This window comes from Silurus aristotelis, assembly GCF_946808225.1.
Source record: "Silurus aristotelis genome assembly, chromosome: 28".
In the NCBI taxonomy this organism is placed as follows: Eukaryota; Metazoa; Chordata; class Actinopteri; order Siluriformes; family Siluridae; genus Silurus; species Silurus aristotelis.
In genome coordinates this window covers 9,610,893-9,638,236 of record NC_139601.1, presented here as the reverse complement: position 1 = coordinate 9,638,236, position 27,344 = coordinate 9,610,893, and the positions used below count along the sequence as shown (strand labels likewise).

The window sequence follows — 27,344 nt, the reverse complement described above, 5'->3', positions numbered from 1 at the left end:
GGATATTCTAAGATATTGCAAGATTGCCACTGTTGAACAATAACTCACATTTCTGAGATAGAAGTTATAACTGAGTAATGAAATGGATTTCATAGAGATATTGTTTGTAGCAATCTCTCAGCTAAGGCACAATAAAATATTGTTATTCGGTTATTTCACTAATACTTATATATACATTTTTAAGGAAAAAAATGTGAAGACTGCACTCACTCTCCGAACACAGGGTGCAGTTGTTTGGGAATGTAGCGCTCCTTGGAGTCTTGCTGCTGCTGTCCAATTTTCACGACTACATATGGGTCAGCTTTCCCATTTGGATCTGTTGGGGCCAAGTTTGTGGCCTTTAAACAACATCAAGAACATCATGAAGAGTCATGAATATTTGCTTTGCTAATTTCATTAAAAAAAAAAAAAATTATATAATAAATAATGACTAATAAGTATTATAAATTCATATATACAGTATATATAATATACTCACAATTACTCACAAAGAACTAAAGCATTGTAAATGGACAATATACATGCCATGATCAGACATAATTCACTAATATAAAAACCCAAACAATCTGACCATCTGCTTAAACAAAGTTTAAGCTTGTTGATTATTAGCTGGTAAGCTATTTTCTAGCTCCCTTATTACTTAAACACAGGAATAATCAATGTTTATGATTTATGATATTGCATTTGTATCAGATGTTTATCAATGGTTTCCATCCTCTAGTTACACCAACTCAGTCTATGTTTTGGAAGCTGACATCAATTAGACATAAATCAAATATTGTAGGTTAATCTCATTTTTACCTTTACCACATATACACGAACAAGGATTTTGATTGGGGAATTTTTGGGAATTCCATTAGTGATCTGAAAGTCAATGTCTTCATCTTCATCTTCAAAGGCAATAGGATAGATCAGAAACGAACCCTGAAACACATCAAAACTGTTTATCTGATGGCTGCCATAAAACAAATACTTTGGTTATCTTACATTGTTCGGGTTAATTTAGGTTAACTGAAGCTTCAAAGTTTCAAAAAAGAGTGAAAAAGTGAAGACCCTGCTAAATAAACAGCATTGTGTGTCAATTACCTTGTATTTGCCCATTATTCTGTCACTTCCATCCTCCTCCTCATCATCGCAATTAGACTTGCCTTTGTAGAGCGGAAAGGTGTGTAGCCAGTCCATGAACTGACTGAATTCATTTTCTAGCTCAAACTTGTACAACTAATGTAGGGGGAAAGAACATTGTTTTCAATGTCAACTGATACAATTATTGTGCAATATTTGCACTAAAATCATGCAATAAAGAATGACAACCTTTAATGTAGCAATTTTCTTTCTCTTTGGCTTGGGTGGCTCAATTTCAACAATCACTGCATTATCCTCCTCTACCTCTATAGAAGATATGTTTAAGTTCCCTCCCTCTGGTGAAAAAAAAGAAATAATTAGAAGACACAGATATACTCATTCAAATAGCTGTGAACAACTAAAACAGCTGAAACATCTCCATTTGCAAATTAGGAAATCGTGTACAAGATAAAAAAAAAAAAAAGAGAGAAGCACAATGACTGACAGAAATGCAAATATACCCCAGGATTCCCCAGGACCAAGCTAAATTACCAAAAACACAAGACACAGAACTACACCAAACTAACTGGGACATGACTAAGTGTATCCTCTACTTTCCGTCAGCTTTGTTTCTTCTCTTTTTTTTCTTTTGGAAGAGCGCTTTATTCCCTATTATGTGGAGGCCATTCCCAACGGAACTGCAAACACAAACTTTAGCAACCACATTAAGGCACGTAATTTCTGATATGGTGAGCATCCACCATATCTTTAAAGAGCTCTGGTTTTAGGAGACTCTATTTTGAGGCACATGAAATTAGCCAGGCCAGCAGGAACAGGTTAGGTGTATACAAGGAGCCAGAGTGCCAGACATGAACACAGCTTTTTCGAAAAGCTAAGATTTTCTACAATTTTTCACATAGGATCTAATGATATACGCCTTCAACAGTCAGAGTTTACTAAAAGTAACATTATAGAGGTGTGTAAATTAGCGAAGGCAATGTCCAATGCTGTAATATGCTCCAATGCTGTAATATGCTCTGGCCCCATGAAGTTATATGTAAACATGGTATTATCTTCCATTGCTATGCTGATGAAACACAGTTGCATATTTCAGCAAAGCCAGATGAGATAGATCAGCTTAACAATGTTGTAAAGGTTGAGTGTTTAAAGGACATTAGACAGTGGATGATTGATAACTTCCTTCTATTTGGATAAGAAAGAAGTACGTTTACTAGGACCACATGCAGCTAGAAGTAAACTTTTTTCCGATTACGTAGCATCTCAGGATGGTCTTTCCATCTCAGTGTGTACAGCAGTCAAAGACCTTGGTGTAATTATTGAACCTAGTCTATCCTTTGAGGCTCATGTGAATAACATTACCAGGATCGCCTTTTTTCCACCTTAGAAATATAACTAAAATTAAAAATATGATGACATGACAGGATGCACTTTACTATCTGGGTGTTTGCGTAAGTGCTTAAATAAGCTTCAGTTAGTCCAGAATGCAGCAGTAAGAGCCCTTACTAGATCTAAAAAAAATATGATCAAATATGCTCCCAATTAAATCTCGCATTGATTTTAAAATACTACTACTGATGTATAAAGCACTTAACGATCTCATGCCACAGTATCTGAGCAAGGGGGGGTGGTAGCTCCAGATGGGGGGTGGTAGCTCCAGTGGGTAAGGCGCTGGATTACTGATCGAAAGGTCGGGGCTTCAAGCCCCGGTATCGCCAAGCTGCCACTCTTGGGCCCTTGAGCAAAGCCCTTAACCATCTGTGCTCCAGGGGCGCCGTATCATGGCTGACCCTGCGCTCTGACCAAAGTTTCCAAGCAAAACTGGGATATGCGAAGAACAAATTTCACTGTGCTGTAATGTATATGTGACAAATAAAGGCTATTCTATTCTATTCTTTACTAGATCTAGAAAATGTGACCACATCAATCCTGTTTTAATCAGTTTGCACTGCTCCCAATAAAATCTTGCATTAATAATAAAATACTACTACTGACATATAAAGCACTTAATGGTTACTTAGATTAAAAGTGCAGGCTTTTTGTTGGTACCTCAAATAATGAAGACTACAGCAGGGGGCAGATATTTTTCTTATAAAGTCTCACAATTATGGAACAGTCTTCAAATTAGTGCTTGGGACTCAGTCTCTTTGTAAAACACAAAGTTGAAAACAAACTTATTTAGAATTTTTATCAGTAGATTTTTAATAGGTAAAGGAGCAGATCTGAAGGGATAATGAATTTGGAGTGTTCGGTGAGCTGGGATATTTGTGTGCTGTCGTTCCCCTACCTCTTACATGTTCACTCAGGTTTTTTGACGGTGGTGTGGAACCATCGAATCTTGCCCCAACTGCACAGTGTCCTTAACTTTTATACAACAATAAGGATACTTAATAATCCATATCCTTCTCTCCCTGTCATCCCTTCTTTCTCTCTCTCTCTCTTTTGGTCGAGTTAAACATGCTCTTGAGGTTCCAGTGTCCACTGTTCCTGCCCCTCTCCTCGGATCTGCCCGCTTAGTCTTGGCCTGCCTCTGGATGGTGTTCTCTTCAATTGGAGGCCACTCTGTGCAGCTGGGGATGGTTTCTCATTAACAGCCTCGGAATCCATTAAATTACACAGTAAGAACAAGAACTTTGAGGACGGATTTGGACCGTAGTTAATGTCAACGGTCTGCTACACTGACACAGGACTACATTTTGCATCTCATCAGTATAGCCATCTACCAGGAAATTTTAGAGCACTTCATGCTTCCCTCTGCTGTCCAGCTTTATAGAGATGCTGATTTCATTTTCCAGCAAGATTTGGCACCTGCCCACACTGCCAAAAGCACCAAAGGTTGGTTAAATGACCATGGTGTTGGTGTGCTTGACTGGCCAGCAAACTCACCAGACCTGAACCCCATAGAGAATCTATGGAGAATCTATGGGGTATTGTCAAGAAGAAAATGAGAAACAAGAGACCCAAAAATGCGAATGAGCTGAAGGCTACTGTCAAATAAACCTGGGCTTCCATACCACCTCAGCAGAGCCACAAACTAATCACCTCCATGCCATGCTGAATTGAGCCAGTAATTAAAGCAAAATGAGCCCCTACCAAGATTGAGTACATATACAGTAAATGAACATACTTTCCAGAAGGCCAACAATTCACAAATTATTTTTTTTGATTGGTCTCTGAAGTATTTAATATTTCTTTTGTTACATTTTTGTTAAATGTGAGCCAAAATCATCAAAATTAAAAGAAATAAACACTTGAAATATATCAGTCAGTGATGAATTTATATAATATATGATCACTTTTTGTATTGAATTACTTAAATACCGTAATTTCCAGACTATTAAGCGCACCCAAATATAAGCCGCACCCACTGAATTTGACAAAGATTTTTATTTTTAACATAAATAAGCCGCACCTGTCTATAAGCCACAGGTGTCTACACTGAAACTAATAAACTTTACACAGGCTTTAACGAAAGACAGTGTCTGTCTGTCTGTTTCTGTTACATGGCTTGTATCTAAACAGTAGCCTACCAAGAAAGTCATTGTTCACTGTCTTCCTCCTTCCTTTCACAACACTTTCTCTCGGGAGTTTTTCTTTTAGCATCGTCATGTGTTTAAAAATCACCATCGGTGAAGCTTTTCTCCCGATGCCGTGCAGCTCAGAACACAGGTGAAGTGCGTTTTTTCATGCCCGGTTGTTTTCAGCGTGACAAATGATTCTCCTTTCCTGTAGAAAGTCCGAGTGAGCGGCAGGTCAAAGGTCAGAGGAACCTCATCCATTTTTATGATGTGGTGCGGCCCGATTCAGTGGGAGCGCACCCGATTTAATATAAAGAGTTTCATTGGTTCACCTGAACCCATTTGGCAATTTCATTGGTCTAATGTTTTGGTGCTCAGATTTTTGGCTTGAAGCTTGTGAAACCAGGAAAACCCAGGAAAAATCCATATATTAGCCGCTTCGTTGTTTAAGGGTTCAAAGCGTGGGAAAAAAAGTAGCAGCTTATAGTCCGGAAAATACAGTAGATCAAGTTTTTAATGATATTCTAATTTATTGAGATGCACCTGTATATAGTTATAGACCTAGAAATCGATATGCATTGAATCTAAAGTTTCCCAGATGTTGCCAGTTTGAAAAGCTGGTTCTATTTTTCCTTGCCACAGCAACAATCATCACATAATCACCAAATACTTACTCCACAGACCATACTCCTCATACCCTTCATACTCACCACTGCACCCTCAATATCACTAGAAAGCACTTTCATCAGAGATGTAATCAACTGACTCACAATCAATTTAACTTATTTTGTCTGTTTGTTAATTTTCTGGCCACTGCTTATATAATATGACTTTTACAATTTGGATCTGCTTGCTTGTTGTGAGGATAAAGCCTTTTACCTGTCCCTGCAACCAAGTGCAGTTGCCAAACTCATCTCTCAAACTGAAAGGGATAATTTGTGTGTAAATGTAGAATAAAAGCAGAACATGAGACAAAAGAAAACTAGATTCTTCTCCCTCACTCACCTCATGGTCACATTGATAGTTCTGCCACAAAGATAATGTAACAGTAACATTGATACTGTAACAATTGCACTTCCCTAAAATTAATACTGAAAATGCATACATTAAAAATACCATGTAGCTTGCAGCTGCCAGGGCATCAAGAAAGATGATTGTGATTGTGATAGTGGTCAGGATGCAATGCATATTAATGGCTTGTAAAGATGAAAGAAGTCTCACTACCCATTTATAGGTAAATGCAAAATGCATCTAGACTGGATGTTACTTAATTCTGTTCCACCATGGCTCTATATTCCAGACTGCAGGCTCAAGACGCACTTACCCAATTTGTCACCTGAAGTTATAGTCAAGTCAAGTCAAGTTTATTTCTATAGAGCTTTTTACAATAGACATTGTCTCAAAGCAGCTTTACAGAATTTTAAGAGTTAAGGTAAATGATTGCATTTATTCCTGATGAGCAGCCATGGTGACTGTGGCAAGTAAAAACTCCCTTCGATGTAATGAGGAAGAAACCTTGAGAGGAACCAGACTCAAAAGGGGAACCCATCCTCATTTCGGTGATATAAAGAGTGTGATTACTAAATCTTTAAACAATACAGTGAAGAGTGAGAACTAACATGAGCACTGGAATGCAAGATTATGAGTAATGTTTTTTCTACAGTCTTTTACAGTCATTTGTGGCTATAAAACCAGGAGCTACTGAGCAACTAAAAATAGCTCAACATTTGAGATCATCATAGATCCAAAAGTTAGTTTAGTTATAATGTTTACAATAGAGGTATTATTATCTAAATTGTCTTAAAGCCATATTCCCAAATGTTTAGCTGACTAATCAGGATTAGGCAGATAAAAATATAATTAATTTGTTAACACTAGAAATCTTAGCTAGCCTTTTTAAAGTTATATTTATAAATACACATGCTTTTCATTGCTAATGCTAGCTATTATCCTTATGAGCTAATCTGACAGGTAGACAGAGATTCATATTCAACTATAATTTCTATATTATTTTAGTCTGTAACTGTTTTTTACTGTTATCAATAAGAAATGGGTTATCAAGAGCTAGGTCCTTATAGCATGCTAGTTAATTATTTTAGCTACTTAATTTGTTTAATTATTATTACTACTAGCTAGGGGAAAGGAATAAACACCGACCAGGCATAACTTTATGGCCACTGATCAGGTATAACATTATGACCACCTGCCTAATATTGCGTTGGTCCTCCTTTTGGGCCGAAACCCTCCTGATCCATTTAGCTTCAACAGAATTAACTTCTTCAGCAATTTGAGCTACAGTAGCTTGTGCCTCGGCCGCCCATGGGCCTGTCACCGTGTCAACGCTGTTACTTCCTGGGACAACTTTTGATAGATACTGACCACTGCAGACCGGGACCACCCCACAAGAGCCATGGATGCCAAAGACCTGTATTTGTATATATGACACTGTGCTCCAGAGAGTGTACATACATACAGGCCTTAAAGCTGTACTAAAGGCTGTATTGACTGTAACTGATACCCACAGAGGGGGAAAAAATCTAAATAGACATGCCCAAATGATCTCTTTAGCTTCTCCTAAAAAGCAGTAAGATCAATGGAAAGATAACGTCTGCTTCCTCAACAATCAGCATGCATCTGCCCATAAGTTTCATTCTCAGCCAAGTTGCACAGTTCTCAGTTCTGCCAGGTTCATGTTTGATACTATAAGCTAACTATGTATAGGTGCAAAAATACAGCTTCTTTCAACTTATATTACTTCAATCTTCTTGTACTACATGAGGTGTAAAACATTTAAAATAATCAAGCCTTACTTCCTCCTTTAAAAAAGTAACTTCCTCTTTAACTTGAATCAGGAGATGCTATAAAAAGGTTGTGTTTTTTGTTGTTGTTTTTAAGAACACACTTCTAAGCAGGTAGGTTTTCATGCTTAATTCAATAGTATTTAGCATACTAGCATAAACCTATTGCAGCTTTTATCACATAGATTGAAACATCTATGTGATAAACATTCTTCCCACACATTCTTCCCACACATTCTTCTGATATGAAACCACCTATATAATATTCTAGTTCCCACATCACAACACATACTAACAAAGATATGTTGTTTGTGGTCTGTTTTTATCTACAGTGTGATGTCATAGTTGCACTAGTTTTATGCTAGTACCTAAAATGCTAGTTTATTAATCATAAATAACCAGAGGAGCATGCATAGAAGTAAGTGGTGGGGGTTTATTCTTTTTATATCTCCTGATTCAGTGTAAAGAGGAAGCTTCTTTTCAGAGCAGTATAACACTCAAGGGACAACACTGTCTGTCTGGTTCTGCACACATGAGCTCACAGATGCCTGTCATTGGCCAGTTTTTTTTTTTTCTTAACATAGCCACTCCTCTCACCAAGAGCGCATGACCAATTTTGCCCACTTGACTTGTGGCTATGAATAGGTATTGTTCTGATGATGCTAGAACTTTGTGTTACATAGTATGTAGATCATAGTATAATCCTAAACAGTTGGAAAAGTGGGTGGGACTTTTCTGGTTTAGGTTTCTGCAAAGTCCCACAGAAATTAGTTGTCTGACCTCTTTTATATGCTCCTGCTGAGACCATTCCTACAGAATAACAACACTGCATACCAAATTTATGCAGTCATATTACAATACACAGATCTATCTAAAATATAAGAGCCAAACAGACTTAATGTATCAATGGTTGGAACTCTTACATAATTGGATGAGGCAAGATTTTTTTTAATCAAGAAAAGATAAAACATGAGATTATTATGTTTGTCAACAAAAGGATGTGGGTTAAAATTGGTGCACACATTGGTTCCAGCAAACAAAATAAATCCTATTGTCCTTATAGTCTCTGAACTCACTATCACAAGTCATATAAAAAGCAAACACAAACATACTTGTGGATATCTTAAAGTTCTAGCCAGAAGCAAAGGTCTGGTGTCTCAACAAGACCAAGCAAATATTACCAATGGATTATTTTAGCAGGATTGACCACTGCCATGGTCTGATAATTGGACAGCTTATTCAGATTGCCGCTACAATCGTAGCCAGGACAAAATAGATTTTTAGGTGCTTCAAACCCAAACTGCAGCAATTTTTTTAAATGAAAATTTTTAATATATATATTTTTAATGTGCTTACAGTTCCACTCTTAAACTTGCACTTTATTTCTGTAGAAGTACTTTATTTGATGAGCAGTACACTATTGTGCTTTTGACATGCTAGAAATTGTAAGCATACTACCAAAATTACAGTACATTTAGAGTATTCTATTTGTCATGCTGGAAATGGTGTCCAACTACACTACCCAGAGAAACAACACAGCCTGTAAACATGACAAATACAGACTCATTGCCTGGTAAAGCCTCATGTTTTAGATTTAGAGTTTCTACAGTTTCACTACACTATCCGTATATGCCTTGTAACCCTAAGATATTAGGGAGGCACAAACCAGTGCACTCTTAGTGCCGGTCCCAAGCCCTGATAAATGGGGAGGGTTGCGTTAGGAAGGGCATCCAGCGTAAAACATGTGCCAAATCGAATATGCAGATCACAAATCAGAATTTCATACCGGATCGGTCGAGGCACGGGTTAACAACTACCGCCACAGGTATCGTTAGCCAACAGGGTACCGGTGGAAATTGGGCTACTGTTGGAGGAGAAGGAGAGGAGGAAGATGTCTACAGAGACGCAGGAAAAGGAGAAGTGTAGGAGAGTGGAGGTTCGGGTTGGTACTTTAAATGTTGATACTATGACTGGTGATGGAGAGGAGAAAGGTAGATATGTTGTGTGTTCAGTTTAAACTGTTCTATCATGGTGTGGATGGAAAGAGTAATGGTGTAGGGGTGATTCTGGAGGAAGAATACAGTAAGAGTGTAGTGGAGGTGGAGAGAGTTTCTGATAGGGTGATAAACGTGAAGCTGGAAGTTGAAGGGCTGATGATAAATGTCACCAGTGCCTATGCTCCACAAGTCGGCTGTGAGATGGAGGAGAAGGAAAGATTCTGGAGTGAATTAGATGAAGTGGTAGATGGTGTACCTAGGAATGAATGATTGTGAAGGGGGGTGAAGGGAACAGAGGTGATGAGGAGGTGATGGTTTTGAGGAATGTAAATTCCTGGTAAAAGATGGAAATGTGTTGACTAGTGAGGAAAGTGTGTTGAGAAGGTGGAGGGAGTTATTTGAGCAGCTGATGAATGAAAATCAGAGAGAGAGAAGGTTGGATGATGTGGAGTTGGTAAAGCAGGAAGTGGATAGGATTAGTAAGGAAGAAGTGAGAGCAGCGATTAAGAGGATGAAGAGTGGAAAGTCGGTTGGACCAGATGACATACCGGTAGAAGAACATGAAGATGTTTAGGAGAGATGGCAGTGGAGTTTTTAACCAGATTGTTTAACAAGATTCTGGAAGGTGAGAGGATGCCTGAGGAATGGAGAAGGAGTGTGCTGGTACTAATCTTTAAGCATTAGGGAGATGTGCAGACCTGCAATAACTACAGGGGAAAAAAAGTTGATCAGTCACACCATGAAGTTATGGGAAAGAGTAGTGGAAGCCAGGCTGAGGAGAAGACCATCTGTGAGCAACAGTATGGTTTCATGCCGAGGAAGAGCACCACATATGCCCTATTTCCTTTGAGAATGTTGATGGAGAAGTATAGAGAAGGACAGAAGGAATTGCATTGTGTATTTGTGGATTTAGAGAAAGCGTACGACAGAGTGCCAAGAGAGGAGTCAGTAGGAGTAAGACAGAGTACATGTGCGTAAATGAGAGGGAGGGCAGTGGAGTGGTTGCAGGGGGAAGAGGTGGAGAAGTTCAGGAACCTCGGGTTAACAGTGCAAAGTAATGGAGAGTGTGTTAGGGAAGTAAAGAAAAAAGTGCAGACAGGGTGGGGTGGGTTGAGAAGAGTGACAGGAGTGATTTGTGACAGTAGGATATCTGCAAGAATGAAAGGAAAAGTTTATAGGACTGTGGTGAGACCTGCGATGTATGGATTAGAGACAGTGGCATTGAGTAAAAGACAGGAGGTGGAGCTGGAGGTAGCAGAGCTGAAGATGTTGAGGTTTTCGTTGGGAGTGACGAGGATGGACAAGATTAAAAATGAGTTTATTAGAGGGACAGCCCATGTAGGACGTTTTGGTGACAAGGTGAGGGAGGCGAGATTGAGATGGTTTGAACATGTGCAGAGGAGGGACATGAGTTATATTGGTAGAAGAATGCTGAGGATGGAGCCACCAGGAAGGAGGAAAAGAGGAAGGTCAAGGAGTTCATGGATGTGGTGAGGGAAGACATGCAGGTAGTTGGTGTGAAAGAGGCAGATGTAGAGGACAGGGTGGTATGGAGACAGATGATCTGCTGTGGCGACCCCTAATGGGAGCAGCCGAAAGAAAAAAAAGAATATCCGAATATGCCTTGTGGCAGTATTTTCCAAATACTGTTATTTGTTTATGAGCTAATATGAGTATTTGAACATGCTAAGTACTTTATTTATTTATGTTATTAATGTAAGCAACTAATGATCCAATACTGTTCTACAAACATCCTAGAAATGCATTTTTATGTAAAAAAATATATATATTGTATTAAGAGAAGATTTTTTTGTTTGCTTGTATTAATCAAATACTTTAAAATGTAAACTTTACCATACAGCTAATTGGGCAACATGTAAAAAAAATTTTTACTTGAAAAATTCACCAGTGACAGGCTCACCTCCATCTTGTGGATCATCCATATCATCATCCTTTTCCAACTGAAACATAAAACAGCTGAATGACTACTTAAATATTTAATATTTACAAAGCCAAAATTGTGTGCGTAGCTATCTATCTATCTATCTATCTATCTATCTATCTATCTATCTATCTATCTATCTATCTATCTATCTATCTATCTATCTATCACAAGTGAACACAACATGCAGTTTTTAAATGAAGGTTTTCATTATTAAGGGAAAACAAAATCCAAAACTACATGGCCCTGTGTGAAAAGTGTTTGCCTCCTAAACTTCATAACTAGTCAACAAACAACTGCAATCACGTGTTGGGGATAACTTGCAATAAATCTGTTACAGCGCTGTGGAGGAAATTTGGTTTACTCATCTATGCAGAATTGTTGTAATTCAGCCACATTGGAGGGTTTTCGAGCATGAACCGCCTTTTTAAGGTCATGTCACAGCATCTCAATAGAATTCAGGTCAGGACTTTGACTAGGCCACTCCAAAGTCTTCATTTTGTTTTTGTTTAGCCATTCAGAGGTGGACTTGCTGGTGTGTTTTGGATCATTGTCCTGCTGCAGAACCCAAGTTCACTTCAGCTTAAAGTTACAAAACAGATGGCCGGACATTCTCCTTCAGAATTTTTTGGAAGACCAGAATTCATGGTTTCATTTATCACAGCAAGTCTTCCAGGTCCTGAAGCAGCAAGACAGTCCCAGACCATCACACTACAACCACCATATTTTACTGTTGGTATGATGTTCTTTTTCTGAAATGCGCTGTTACTTTTATGCCAGATGTAACGGGACACACACCTTCCAAAAAGTTTAACTTTTGTCTCCTCAGTCCACAGAGTATTTTCCCAAAAGTCTTGGGGATCATCAAGATGTTTTCTGGCAAAACTGAGATGATCCTTTATGTTCTTTTTTGCTCAGCAGCGGTTTTCGTCTTGGAACCATTTTGATATTTAAATTAGTTTGATGATCTGAAACATTAATGTGTGACCAACATGCAAAACAATAAGAAATCAGGAAGGGGGCAAACACTTTTTCACACCACTGTAGGTAGGTAGGTAGGTAGGTAGGTAGGTAGGTAGGTAGGTAGGTAGGTAGGTAGGTAGATTTATTAATATTTGAACCAGATTTGTTACATTGTATTTATTCCAAAAGTTAAATAAAACCATTGACACCTGATTTTCAAGTTCCTCCAGTGATGCATAATATTTAGACCACCAGTCAAGTTCTTCCTTTTCTGGCTCCTCCTCTTCAAGTTCTTCCTCCTTCTTTGTAACTGCTTTCAGTGGAGCCTGAAATGTTGATCATAATAATTGGTACCTTCTTGTACATGTGTCTGCTTAGATAAATTCTGCTAACTATCAATACAGAGACTGGATTCTAAATGCCATTCCCAATCAGAGTACAACACATCCTACTCAATAAGAACAGTGAGCATGTTATGTCTACAACTGCTGTTGAGAGATTCTTCAGAATGAATAATGACCTGGTAGTTGAACCCACCTTATGTTTAATTTGATCTCTGCAATGACTAAAAACCTTAGTTTTTTTACTTAATCTCATAAATCATATGCAAGATGCCAAACTTAATTGGGAGTCTCTAAAATAAAAAACATTTTTGCTTTTAATCACAAGAGAACATCATGTTCTGGTGATAAACTTGGTTTGCATGCACTGGTGATCTGAATACTGAATACTGCTCTGTATTAAATTGACTTCAGTTTTCATATAAACCTCCTTATCTAAGCATCAAATTAGCCAGAACTTAGACAGATGTTTTCAGGGAATTATAGATGTATGTAGGGATTTTCTCTGCAGATACTAAAACCAAAACATTAGCTTCCTGTGTTTGACTTGTTTGCCGCGAGTTACGTGTTTGTATCTCTCTCGGCGTCTTTCAAACAAACTTTGCTATCTATCCATCCGTTTTTCCTCTTTTAATAATCCTTAATTGTTTTTGTCCTCCTGACTTGTGCCTGTAGTTAGTTAACTCGACTATAACTAGTGTTGTTTATATTTATTTTCTCTCACTCACATCTCTGTATAATAAATCTGTTCGTGACGATAAGCACTATGCCGGTTGTTTGTCTGCGTTCGAGCACAGGTGAGGACTCGTTCGAGTTGCAAACGGTGGCGTTGGAGATGGAGGCATTGGAGAAACAGATTCGCGAGCTGCATGTAAAGCATGCCCGGCTGCGAGAGCGGAAAGCGGCGCTGGAAACATCCCGGGCGGACGCGCACTCATCCCAGGTAAACTCCCGGGTTGAACCTAACGCTCCCAGCACATCAACTCCGCGTGCTTCTATGCCCAGGCCCAGCGCACCTACAACTCCGGCACCGGTGCAACATGGACCCTGGATGCGGCCGCGGCGGAAGAGACAAGCCAAGCCCCGATCGAGGACGTCTCCGTCTCCACCTCCACCACCGGCCTTCGAGATCTCGACCGAGAACCGCTTCGTCCCCCTCCGCGAGACGGAACGCGACACTGTTATTCTCGGAGATTCCATCGTCCGGCATGTCCGCGCTACCCGAGCTAAAGGTAAGGTGCACACTCGCTGTTTTCCTGGTGCTCGTGTTCTGGGTGTCGCTGCGCAGGTACCCGCGATCCTGAACGAGAACTTCGGAGCGGTTGTTCTCCATGCCGGATCAAACGACACCAGGCTGCGGCAAACGGAGATCTTAAAGAGGGACTTCAGGATCCTGGTGGAGACGGTACGCAGCACATCACCCACAACGAGGATCATTGTGTCAGGACCTCTTCCCACTTACCAGCGAGGGGCTGAGAAGTTTAGTAGACTTTTAGCTCTAAATGAATGGTTACAGTCATGGTGTCGAGAACATAAACTTCTCTTTGTTAATAACTGGAACTGTTTCTGGGAGCGTCCTAGGTTCTTCCGCCCTGATGGTCTGCACCCCAGCAGAGTTGGAGCAGCAGTGCTATCAGATAACATCTCTAGGATACTTCACACCATCTGACTGGTAAGACATCAAGAAATCTTCAACTATAAGAACACGCATACTACAGACCAAATAGTTACAAGTTCACACAGAGCCCAGTTTATAGAAACCGTATCTATTCCTCGGGTAGTAAAACCAAGAATTACATACACAAGATCCAGAAATAATCTTATTGCAGTTAAAACTGAAAAATGCCAGATAAGCAAACACAACAAAGTTCTAAAGTTCGGTCTTTTAAACATTAGATCACTTGCACCCAAAGCACTGATTGTAAATGAGATGATCACAGAGAATAATCTCTCAGCACTCTGTCTCACTGAGACCTGGATTAAACCAGGTGATTATATGGGTCTAAACGAGTCTACACCGTCAGGATATGTTTATAAGCATGAGCCCCGTCAGACTGGTCGTGGGGGGGGGGGTGTAGGAACCATTTATAGTGCTTCTCTAAATGTTAGTCAGAGATTAGGATTCAGCTTTAAATCATTGGAAGTGCTCGTTCCTAAAGTTGCACTTTCAGACATGCATAGAAAACTCGCTCTGGTCACCGTGTACAGACCCCCAGGGCCCTACGCTGATTTTCTTCATGAGTTTGCTTGTTTTCTCTCAGACCTCTTGATCAGTTTTGATAAAGTGCTGCTTGTAGGAGATTTTAATATTCATGTAGATGATGCAAACGATGCCCTAGGATTATCATTTGTCGATTTACTAAACTCTTTTGGAGTTAAACAAAACGTCACCAGACCAACCCACCGTTTTAACCACACACTAGACTTAATAATATCCCACGGAGCAGACGTCACTGATATAGAAATTTTACCCCAGAGTGATGACATCACAGACCATTATCTCCTACTGTACACACTACCGGTAGAGCAGATTAACCGTGTTTCACCACGGTTTCGACTTGGTAGGACTATTATTCCAACCACTAAGGACAGATTCATAAATAACCTGCCTGATTTATCTCAGTTTCACATTAAACCCATAACTGCTGATCATCTTGATGAGATGGCGAACAACATAGACCTTATCCTCACTAGCACTTTAGACACTGTTGCCCCCATCCGGTTAAAAAAGGTTCGGGAACAAGCACCTGCACCTTGGTATAATAGTCATACGCATGCCCTAATCTGGAGAGAAAATGGAGGAAAACTAAATTGGAGGTATTTAGAATTGCGTATAAAGACAGTATGCTTAGCTACAGACAGGCGCTAAAAGCTGCTAGAGCTAAACACCTGAGCAAACTCATAGAAAATAACAAAAACAATCCCAGGTTCCTTTTCAGTACAGTCGCTAAATTAACAACAAATCAGGGATCTGAAAAATGTGTTCCATCACAGTTTAGTAGTGAAGACTTTATGAATTTCTTCACTGAAAAAATAGATAACATTAGAAAAACAATTGTGGCAGTTCAACCTCTGACAGCATCTCCCGACACAATCGTACTTACAACCCCACAACTACACTGTTTTACATGTATAGGACAGGAAGAGCTGTATGATGCTATTATGAAAGCTAAATCAACAACATGTCAGTTAGATCCAATTCCCACTAAACTACTGAAGGAAGTGTTATATACAGCTGGTGAGCCTCTTCTCAATATTATTAACTCCTCACTATCGTTAGGTCATGTCCCTAAATCCCTCAAGTTAGCAGTTATTAAGCCCCTCATTAAAAAACCTAATCTGGATCCAAACACGCTATCGAATTACAGACCAATTTCAAATCTCCCATTTATGTCTAAGATTTTAGAAAAGATTGTCGCTGCCCAGTTATGTAACCACTTGCAGGAGAACAATATCTTTGAAGAGTTTCAGTCAGGTTTTAGGCCCCATCATAGCACAGAAACTGCTCTAGTTAAAATCACTAATGACCTGTTTTTAGCTTCAGACCAAGGCTACATCTCCCTATTAGTTTTACTAGATCTTAGTGCTGCGTTCGACACTATAGATCATGATCTTCTCCTCGATCGCTTACAGAATTACATCGGTATTCAGGGACAGGCATTAAGCTGGTTTAAATCCTACCTGTCCAATCGTTACCATTTCGTAGATTTAAATGGAGAGCTATCCAGGATAATGCTAGTAAATTATGGCGTGCCACAAGGGTCAGTTCTAGGACCCCTGCTTTTTACAATATACATGCTTCCATTAGGAAATATTATTAGAAGGCATGGAATTAGCTTCCATTGTTATGCTGATGATACCCAGCTATATATTTCATCCAAACCAGGGGATACAGCTCAATTAGCTCGCATAACTGAGTGTGTTGAAGAAATAAGAGATTGGATGACCCATAACTTTCTGCTATTAAATTCTGATAAAACGGAGATTTTGCTCATCGGCCCAAAAAATAGTACACAGAAGCTCCAGCATCTCAGCCTGCATTTAGACGGTTGTTCTGTAACTACTAGTTCAACGGTAAAAGACCTGGGAGTTATTTTAGACAGCAACTTATCTTTTAAAAATCACATCAATCAAGTTACAAAAACAGCCTTCTTTCACCTTAGAAATATTTCTAAGCTAAGAAATATGTTATCTATATCTGATGCAGAGAAGCTCGTCCATGCGTTTATGACCTCTAGAATAGACTACTGTAATGCATTACTAGGTGGATGTCCTGCGTCATTAATAAACAAGCTTCAGTTAGTTCAGAATGCCGCAGCAAGAGTTCTTACTAGGTCAAGAAAATACGATCATATAACCCCAATCTTATCGTCCCTACATTGGCTTCCTGTTAAGTTTCGAATAGACTACAAACTACTGCTACTCACTTATAAAGCACTAAATGGTTTGGCTCCCATGTATCTCTCCAGTCTTTTAACACGCTACAATCCGTCACGCTCCCTGAGATCTCAAAACTCTGGGCTTCTAGTAGTTCCTAGAATAGCAAAGTCCACTAAAGGCGGTAGAGCATTTTCACATTTAGCTCCTAAACTCTGGAATAGTCTTCCTGAGAGTGTTCGGGGTTCAGATACACTCTCCCAGTTTAAGTGTAGATTAAAAACATATCTTTTTAGCTTTTTATCCTTTTATCTTTTTTTTTGCTCCAGAATATATGATTACATGCACATTATCAACTTGTGCTGTTAATATCATGAACAGCAGCTACGCTAATTCCTCTCCACTGCTTCTCTTTCTCTCCTTATCCCGAGGCATCCTGAGGTTTGGCCAGCTCCAGTCACGTCCCACCTCGTGAAGATTATGGACCTATGGATGATCATGGAAAAGTAGATGCCGAGTGTTTAAAAGCCCTGGCATGGAGAAGCTGATGCTGGATCTATGATGATCACAAATTGTTTTGTATTGTTGAAAGATTTATGACCAAACTCTTGATGTCACCCATATGAGGATGGGTTCCCCTTTGAGTCTGGTTCCTCTTAAGGTTTCTTCCTCATATCATTTAAGGGAGTTTTTCCTTGCCACTGTCGCCACGGCTTGCTCATCAGGGACAAACGCACACCATTCACCTTCACTGTTGTTTTCTGTAAAGCTGCTTTGAGACAATGTCTGTTGTGAAAAGCGCTATACAAATAAACTTGACTTGACTTGACTGACATTAAAAGCACAGTAACTGGGAGCAGATATTAAAATTAATGTGGAAGTGTAGTTATTTTCTAGTAAATAACTAATTGTCAATGAGTAATAAACAGCACTGAATGACGATCAAGCAGACTCTGATTGCAAAAAAATACACCCACACCCACACAGGCATACATGCTGACACACAGTAAGTCAAGAATTCCTACTGAGAAGTCACTGTGGGGATCCTACAAATGCTCAGAGCTGAATTAATCAGAGAGCACTCAAGCTGCAGGAGCACCAAACACTTTATGAGTGGACACCAAAAACAGAGCATGCTCACAGGCCTTCAAACATTCCTAATCATTAGGAGTTATTTTAAACACCACATAGGAAGATGGCTGTAAGGATCTAACTATTAAGAAATTATTTTTTATAGCAGACAAACGGCCATTATGGTTAAAAAGTTATTTATTAATAGTACATAATTCCTTATTTTACTAAAATTGTATAGGCCACAGATCTTATAGGATGTGAAAGCAGCATTAAATGTTGAAATAACTTTGAATAACTTTAAGGCTCCAAAGGCAGATATATGGAAAATAAATGTCGGACAAATAATGCTGATGTTGATGCACATGCACATAAAACTCACAGTGACTAGATTGAAAGGGTTAATGGGAATTTTTGTGTCTTTTAGGGGAAGTCCTCTCAGGTCCATACTCATTACTGTCTGCAGAGCAGTGTTCTGTTTTGGAGTTTCTTTCTCTGAAAATAAGAAAAAATGTAATTGCCAAAGACTCCTATATGTATTCTTGTCAAAAATGTGCAGTTTACCCTATTCACTGTCACGTACCCTCATGAGGCTCCTCCTCGTCATCCTTCCAGTCATCAAGGTCTTTAGGTGCGAAGTGCATGAGACTCTGCACAACATGAGTCCCCACCAACACCCACCGTCCAAATGCCCGTTGCTCCATCACAAAGATGGTGAGGGGAGGATGCAGGTACACTAGCTCTGGAAGCTCCTAAAGCATACACATCACACTCATTCAGCTTAATGCCACTGACATACATATGATCATCACTGAAATTACCATTAATGTGTCATTACAAGAATTTAAGGACCGTCATTGCAAGAGCTCAACATAAAATTACACAACAAGATTAGTGTTCAGCATAGATTATGTTTAAACCCCTTCTTCAAAAGACTCACCACATCAAAATATCTAACAACCTCAATGAAGTTGGGGTTCTGCTTGTAGTTTTCAATCTCTTCTGACTCAATCATCTGTCCTGCACACTCCATTCGCACCTGAGGCTTCTCCACTTCAAATAGGTTCACACGTTTCAGGTCCCGCAGACCCCAGTACAGGACCTGCCAAAAAAAAACACAGTAGTCAGAAGCCTCTCAGAGGATGCTCATAAATAATGTAAACCCGAAAGTTCTGGAGTTTTATCTGATGTACCCAGATCTTGGTTATTGTACCTCTATCCTGAATTTCCTAAGAACGGGCCGCACTCCTTCTGGGATAATGTAATGTCTCTCTGACTCCAAGTACTCCGGCTCTCTGGGCTCCACATCCAGTGGTAGTACAGGCTGTTCATGCAATATATACACATTATATTTAAAGAGAAAAAATGATATGTGCTTTTAATGGAGCTTCATCTGTGGTAAGCATTCAAATTACAAGCAAGTGCTTAAAATGAACATATTTGCATGACATAAAATAGTTGAAAATGTAATTTCTTCTCGGTTAACCCAGTAACATTAAACACATTAAGCAAAAAGTCTTCTAGCTTTGACAGTCTGAGCAAAAAAAAATCTGCCTACTGACAGTAGCAAGTAAACAGTAAGACTTAAGCACACACCTCTCCGAAGCCAGAGTAATCTAGCTCAATCAGCTCAAATGCAGCCAGTAGCTCTCCAGCATTGCTTTTCCCTTTAGAGATGTCAAAGAACTTTAGCAGGGGTTTCTTATATGGCTCCTCCACGAATTTCAGCTCTGGTTCAGCAAATGCTCGACCTAGTGACTGTGGACTGCCCTGGGTTAAATTCATAACAGATCAGTTAAAATTTGCTCAAATTAAAGCAATTAAACGGTAACTACAACCCAGTATCAAAATTATTATATGAAAAGATGGCACTTTTTGCTTTAACCATTTTCAAAGTGAACAAAATATTTTAACATTTAAGTGACAGATGCTTCTTTATATCCATCTGAGCCCAGTTCGATCAATAGTTTAAACCCTTAATAGCACAATTATTTTTGTTTTGATCTAATAACTTTTATCTGTGAGGACTGCATTCATTGTCTAAAACTAAATACTGACAAAGACCATGGGGGCAGTCTATGTACAGCCATTTTACATTCAAAATAGGAAACGATTTATAAGCATCCGGCATAAAAAGAGAAATATAGAGGCCATACCAAAAAATGAAAACCATTTGGCAATAATAAGAATCTAAGGTGACCATTTCCATAGAACTGGTGCTAATTTAATGTTTTTTGTTTTTTGTAAACTCTAGATATTGTTGTGTGTTATATTCTATGGAGGTCAGCAGTTTGAGTATTCACAGTGTTTTTCTGTACTGTCTTGTACATGAGTGTGATAAGCTCACTAGTTTGTTATAGTCGTAGATATTGATGATAACCACAGGGGGGTCATTCCTGAAGTCATCTTTGCTGCCTTCCATGAGGATCTGATCATACAGCAGCAACTCACACCAGGTTGGGGACAGAGTATCCTCCAATATCTATAACACACATGCAGAGTGTGTTCAGAAAAAATATACTTAAAATGGTATTCAATAATATGTACAGTATAGTTTTAAATAATTCTTAAATACTTTTACTTTGGTGTTAAATGCCATTTTTATTACAATGTCTGTGCCTAAAAGCTAAATAATATAGAAACTAGTGGTATAATATTTCAGCATATGATTCGAGCCCCCAAACACATAGGCCTAAGCTGTATAAATGTATTCAACAGACCTGTGTGACTTGGCATTGATTGGAGAACACAACCTTAATGAAAGGGTCTGAGAGGCCATCATCATCTGCAGCAATGATGCCACGTGCTTGGTAAATGTGGGCACGGAGCTGGAAATAACGACTGTCTGGAAAAAGAACACAGCACAAATGGACATAATAAGCAATATATCATGAAACAAGCATCCATTAAAATTATTTTGGTTGTTTAGTTGTTTTAAAAATTTTTTACTACAGATTACAATCAGAAAGAGTAAGAAATCAATAACATTCCTAGTTCATGGAAAATAAGGACTATAGAAAAGCATATTTTCAAACAACATTCTTACCATCCACAGCTAATTTAGTGGGTGGCATGTTTGGGGGTATTGGAGTCCCAAAAGTTGCTTCCTCATATATGGGCCTGAATTCAGAAGGCAGGCTTGTGACACAGTTTTTTGAATACTTTGTGATACCAAGCCACATATAGATTTCCAGTTTTGCAAAGATCTCACCCAGTGGTCCTCCAGATGTCTAGAAATCGATGTTGAAAGAAATTGATGTTGATCTTTTTTAATATTAGGCTATATAAATCGGTTTTGTAATAGTATACTCTGAATCTGATATTTTTTATTTGCTGTGTTCAACATAGGATAATTATTTTAATATACCTTCATGTAAATGGATGTGATTTTGCCACAGTTTTTGCCTTTCTCTTCCTCTACTAGAGAGAAAAGGATGGAGGGCGCTGGGATCCGGGCATATGCTATCCTCTTCCCTCCACTCATCATCCAGAGAAACACATCAGGCAGAGTGCTCTGAGGCTAAAAATATAAAAAATAGGGAACAGAAAGTTTCAGTTACAGGCAAATACATGCAGTAAACCATGCGACATATTGACATATTTTCCAAGGACAAAGGCCACACTTACCTCTTTAGCCAGGAAGTATAATCTCTTTAGGATGCGTCTGACATCAGCCAGCTTCTCTCGAACTGTCCGTCTTGTTACCCTCCTCTGCACTCTTAGAGCCTGCTTGACCAGAATGATCTAACAACAATGGGATTTAAATACCGTAAATAGGAAAAATCTAAAAATCAAAGAGTAAGAGTAAAACAACTGTCCCATTCAGAATAAAATAAGGAATGCAAAATGTTATGCAAATGTATCTTACTATGTTTCTCTTAATGAAGGCTGTGCGGCACTTGTCAAGGTTGTTTGGCCGTGACTGCCTTTTCCTTTCCAAGCTTGCACTATACTGTCTGGAAATTAGAAAGAAGGGCCATGTGCTTTATGTGCAATGAAAATGTTCAATGAGTGAACAAAAATGCTTTAAAGCAAAGGCCTACTTGCAGGTGGAAACAAACTCCATCATGAGTTCCATTAAACGCTCCTTGGCATTACTTCTTGGTCTTTTTAAAAGCATCTCAACCTCATCAATGCCAAATTCCTAAAAGTCAACGCAAAAAACAGCTTAACAAGCAGTTAATGTTAAGGAAACCTGGAATTTTATTATATATTATAGTGAACATGCCAGCCTGTCAGCCATCTTGTACAGCCAGTTGCAGTTGTAGTAACGAAATGTGTGGTCCTCAAAATAGTTCCATACATAAAGACAGGGTTTTTCACGTGGCAGGGGAATACACCGGAAAGACCTGCAAAATTACAGCAGTTTAAGAAACAACAGGCCGTGGCAGTGAATATTATCTGGATAGTGATGTCTGGTGCATGATTTACAGTAAGTAGCACTGGTACACAGCCATATTTACCTGGAAACCTTTCAGTAAGTTCTCACAGGTGGAGAGACTCACTTGGCTAATGCATGCAATAATGTCATTAAAAATGAATACTTAGGAATACCTGAAAAGATGTTTGGAGTTGTCTATTGCAGTGTTAACTGTTTGGACTATTGTAAAAAAAAAACAGTGTCTGCTGTGTGTTGGAAATCCAACTTGTGCCACAGAGCAATTTTTTTTTAGCAGAAATGTTCATTTAGCCGATAAAAAATTATAACAGCAAGTGCTATGGTGAGTGTAAACCACACAACTATTTGTTGTGATATGTGGGAACCCAATAGCAGGGACAATGAGATGTGAGTGCCACTTACTGAGTAACACAAGTTAATGAGATAAATTCCATGGCAGTCAAATTAAATCTATGCTGTAAGCTTTGTATGATACACATTTAATTTAATGTGTATAAGACAGGAAGAAGTAACGGGGGAAATGGTTGAATTACAGCATACTACATTGTAGATTCAAGTGTACTTTACACAAGGAAATATATGGGTTATTATTTGTGAAACACAGAAAAAAATATTCCTTAAAACTTTTGATCCTGCAAAATATATGAGAAAATTCTCTAAAGAGGAAAACAATGGCAAAATCGCCATTAACTCTAATAATTTAGCAATTTTTAAGCACTGCTCTAAATTACTGACAGTTTGATTTTATCATGCAGCAAAACAATGCTGCCCTGAATTCATCCAACAACAGGACATGAATCAAACATCCCCATATACGGGGTGGGGTGTAGGCAACATGTGTTGTAGATGCAAGCTGCTGTACTGACATACAAAAGCAGTGCTGTAATGCTGTTACTCATATTTGGACAAGTAAAAAATAGAAAAATACACACGGTATGTGATGCACAGATATGCACACTAAATATTTTGATAATTAAATATTAATTTATTTAATGGTAGGTCCATGCTCTCTTTGCTTGGGTGATTTCTATTATCTCTATGTATATAAGAACTCTTTTTCTATGTATATAAAAACAATCTATATATTTCTGGTATATTTCTGATTTATTTAATTATGTTCTTTGGGATATCTTTAAAAGCAGCACTAGACATACTGATGTAATGAAAGGTACTGCTACTTTAATAGTTAACCGGAGAGTGAGTAAAAGTAGTAATCAATAAAATGAATACAAGTAAATAATAAAAAATGGTTTAAAAAAAAACAAAAAAAGAGTAATTACTTACTTGTGTAATAAATTTCTTACAGATAACACGATTAACCAAAACATTTTCTAATATTTGTTCTGATCTATTTTCTTTCAGCTTTAAAATAAAAAATATATAAACAATGACTAACATCATGTGCAAAAACCCAAACACTTTACTGCAGAAAGTAAACTTATGTTTAATTATACTAAAAAAAACTTGTTATTGTAAACTATTCAGTTAATATAAAACGAATACATGCTGTTTGTTACTTTTCACTGTTGTGAAACCAAACCACACCAAATTGACCTCTGACTAATTTTGTAGTATTTTGTAGTAAACTAATAGGTGTAAAAGCACCCTTAAGGGTCAAAATGTCAAATAGACTATTAAGATTCTCTAATGCTAATTAACAAACATTCCAGAGTTGACAGTTTAATTAAGATAGTTAAATTAAATAACTGATAATAAAGCAAAACATTTCACAGGTTTGGGGAATTTTTGGGGGTGTATTTGGTATGATTATAAGTACAGAAGAGTTTAATTGAGTGGTGCTGCATTACCCATCATATTCAGTGGGCTGTGCCCTTCTGGGTTTTGTAACAGACTTGTCCCTAGAGCCCATTCCAGGCGGTTCTTGTCTCTCCAGCTCATCCTCTGTGTCTAATAGAGGCTGTTGGTCTTCTGCCACATCATCATGACCACTGCTCTTCTCACTCTTTACTATCACATCTGATGTTTTGCCATAGTTTCCTACAAAAGTGAAAACAATTATTTATTTTGTTTAATACATTCAGATCATTTCTGATCTTTATTTATTTCTAGAAATAAACCATTTAAATATTTATTATTTGAATACAACACAAGGCTAAAAAACTACTTATTTATAAGCAATTTGTAGATTTTAGCTGTTTACTACACTATATTGGAGCCAAAATTAAATAATTAATGTGAGCTAAAAGAAGAATGGTGATGGAAACACAACTAATAATACATTTGGCTGTGCAACTCTCCCTCACCAGATGTGTGCTATTACTTTCTTATTTTTCCTTATTATAAAGGAGATTTCATTCATTTTAAATGTACAATTTTTTTATTTGTATCTGTTTCCATCAATCCTCAACATGAAGTTCAAAGAGTTGTCTGGAGATCTGGATTCCTGACTGTACTCCATGTTACCGTGCTCAACACCAGTGCATGACCTCACTAATGCCCTCGTGACTATTCTTACTATTCTTCATCTTGTGACAATTTATTACAGACATGTTCCAAAATCAAGTGGAAAGCCTTCCCAGAAGAGTGATGGAAACTATGAAAATGGCATAGAGAAACAAAGGGTTTACAATTGTCCTTGAATAACCTTAGAACTACAATTTGTAAAATTAGTTAACACACTAGTCCCCATCATTAAACAGTTAAACTCTGCTGCTCATACTCAAATCTTCTATGAGCTCCAATTTACACAATTGTACAATGACCATTATAGTCAACAGTTATACAAGAGAAAATAATAAACTTCCTATTCCAGAATACTATTAAGATATTTAAAAGATAAGGTTGAAATCCATACTCAAAATGGAAAGCTGTAAAGCTACTTTGGGACAATTGGACAATGCCCACTGTTAAAAGCAAGATGCAAATAAAAGTGAATTAAACAAACGCAGTGTGATGGTCAGAGATTCACAAAATAATTTTTGTTAAGTGCAGCACAAGATAAGTTGCAGCTATATCAATTTGTTAGAATATTTGGGATATTGTTACAAAGACAGAATGAACTAGTAAACTCAGGAACACTAAAAAGTGCAGAAGACTAAAGAAAACAATAGTAGTTCTGAATGTCAAAATAAATCTTTCCCTGGTGAAGTAGAAACACCGGGTGGGAAAAAAAGGAGAAGAAGTAGTAGTAGTATGGGAAAAGAAGAGTATAAAGAGCTGCCAGACTCCAAATGTTTCAAAAGCCATTAGATAGGGCTTTACAATGTAGCTAAACCAAGCTAGACATAACTTTATCACATTTTAATGGCAACCCAAAACTTTTTATTCAAATAAACAGGAACAGGAACTTAAGACAGCTGCATGAAGGCCTGGCAGAATATCTTCAGGGAAGAAATTCATTGTCTGCTGATGTCCATGGGTACCAGCTGTCAGGCATTCTCTGACTACAATATATTTGCAATAAAGTTTTAAAGTGACAATTTATTTTATCACTATGTCAGTCTATTCAATTACATCTGTTTCCTTAAAAAGCAGGGACTCACACAGAAAAATCTAATGTAAGGGCCTTCAAATTAAAGTTTGCTATATTCATTATTTTATTGTTACTCTAATATACTGTGAAAGACTATAAGTATTTCTAATAAAACTTCACCATGTTCAAATATGAATCGACTTGATAGTATTTAGCTGTTCTTTTGTAGAAGTATTTATTCATACCTATAGATAGCTCAAAGGTCACATATCTGGAGCCAATGGATGGATCCATCATGGTCACCTCAAAGAATGATGCAAACAGCAAGAATTCCTCTTTTGTACCTGTGAAGTTCTGTAAAGTTAAGATAAGCATTAGGACATCTCTCTCTTGACATCTCTCCATCAAATATTATAGAATACTTTCAGTGGCTGATTCAAGAACATTACTTGTAAACCTGCTCATTCAATCTTTTAGTCATCTTTATTTTTGTTACTCACATCATTCTTTGCAAACTCCTGTAGCTGGTGTGCAGAACAATTACTGAGATTTTCTCATATTTGCTTTATTTTGATCACTAAAGTGTATCTTAAGGTGAGACGTGTATCACATTTTGCTGCTACCTTATAATTTGCTGAATGGATAACTGCATGAATGAGCAAGGGTACAGGTAAAGTGGATATTAAAGCCTGATCAATTCTACAAATGTATTTTAAATGCAAAAATAAAACTTCAAACCTCAGGAAGAGGATAAATCTCCTCCACTTCAACAGTGACTGCTGCTGGAACCTCAGATGTGGCCTCCTCTGACTCTTCAGAAGGACCACTGCGAGCCTGCACACCTAAACAGTATGACAAAATAACAGCCTGAACTGTATGACAACATATCGCATTTAAAATCTAGCTAATAAATTATGCTTTAATAATAATGTAAAATACAAACAGAAAGCAGACATGAAAACAGATTGTGTAAGCAGTACTCTTGCAGAATCATTCAACTAAACACATTATGTATCAGAGAAAGGTAAGCCTACTTTGTTGTGTAATCTATAACACCTAGAGCTGTTCATTATTAAAAATAATAATAATAAAAATGACCAAAAATTATCCAGTGTTTTTATCCAGACATGAAAAGTTGTTTGAGAGATGACACCTTAACTATATTGACTAAGTATTCAGACCCCTTCCGTTTTTACACTCTTTATTGCTTTGAATTGACTTTTGCTGACCATTAATCTACACACAATATCCAATATAAGCTTAGCAATAACAAGTTTTTAGAAGGGTGGAAAAATCTTAAACAATTATTAAACATGAAAGAAACCTTTATTTAGTGCTTTAGTAATTACAGCTGTTGCAGCATCTAGGAACTCATTTCATTTTCATCTCATCTTCTCCCGCTTATCCGCAATTCGGGTCGCG

General features: G+C 38.0%; 1 protein-coding gene across 3 annotated transcripts in view; it reads right to left on the bottom strand.

The window, feature by feature from the left end:
* fer1l4 (fer-1 like family member 4) overlaps positions 1–27,344 on the bottom strand; it is a 41,738-nt gene that overhangs the window by 5,826 nt on the left and 8,568 nt on the right. For all 3 annotated transcript variants that reach the window (XR_014532220.1, XM_083533894.1, XM_083533895.1), the window contains 22 exons: positions 26,661–26,764; positions 26,168–26,276; positions 24,298–24,487; positions 22,319–22,439; positions 22,134–22,234; positions 21,959–22,046; positions 21,718–21,834; positions 21,458–21,610; positions 21,137–21,320; positions 20,811–20,935; positions 20,438–20,572; positions 19,687–19,860; positions 19,304–19,414; positions 19,031–19,192; positions 18,674–18,842; positions 18,473–18,585; positions 12,511–12,627; positions 11,318–11,357; positions 1,315–1,421; positions 1,087–1,221; positions 802–924; positions 211–338 (listed from right to left, as the gene is read on the bottom strand). Coding sequence is in view for 2 of the 3 variants with exons in the window: in XM_083533894.1 (XP_083390020.1) it covers positions 211–338; positions 802–924; positions 1,087–1,221; positions 1,315–1,421; positions 11,318–11,357; positions 12,511–12,627; positions 18,473–18,585; positions 18,674–18,842; positions 19,031–19,192; positions 19,304–19,414; positions 19,687–19,860; positions 20,438–20,572; positions 20,811–20,935; positions 21,137–21,320; positions 21,458–21,610; positions 21,718–21,834; positions 21,959–22,046; positions 22,134–22,234; positions 22,319–22,439; positions 24,298–24,487; positions 26,168–26,276; positions 26,661–26,764 (2,806 nt within the window). In the remaining variant the exon portion in view is untranslated. The remainder of the gene's footprint in view (positions 1–210; positions 339–801; positions 925–1,086; positions 1,222–1,314; positions 1,422–11,317; positions 11,358–12,510; positions 12,628–18,472; positions 18,586–18,673; positions 18,843–19,030; positions 19,193–19,303; positions 19,415–19,686; positions 19,861–20,437; positions 20,573–20,810; positions 20,936–21,136; positions 21,321–21,457; positions 21,611–21,717; positions 21,835–21,958; positions 22,047–22,133; positions 22,235–22,318; positions 22,440–24,297; positions 24,488–26,167; positions 26,277–26,660; positions 26,765–27,344) is intronic.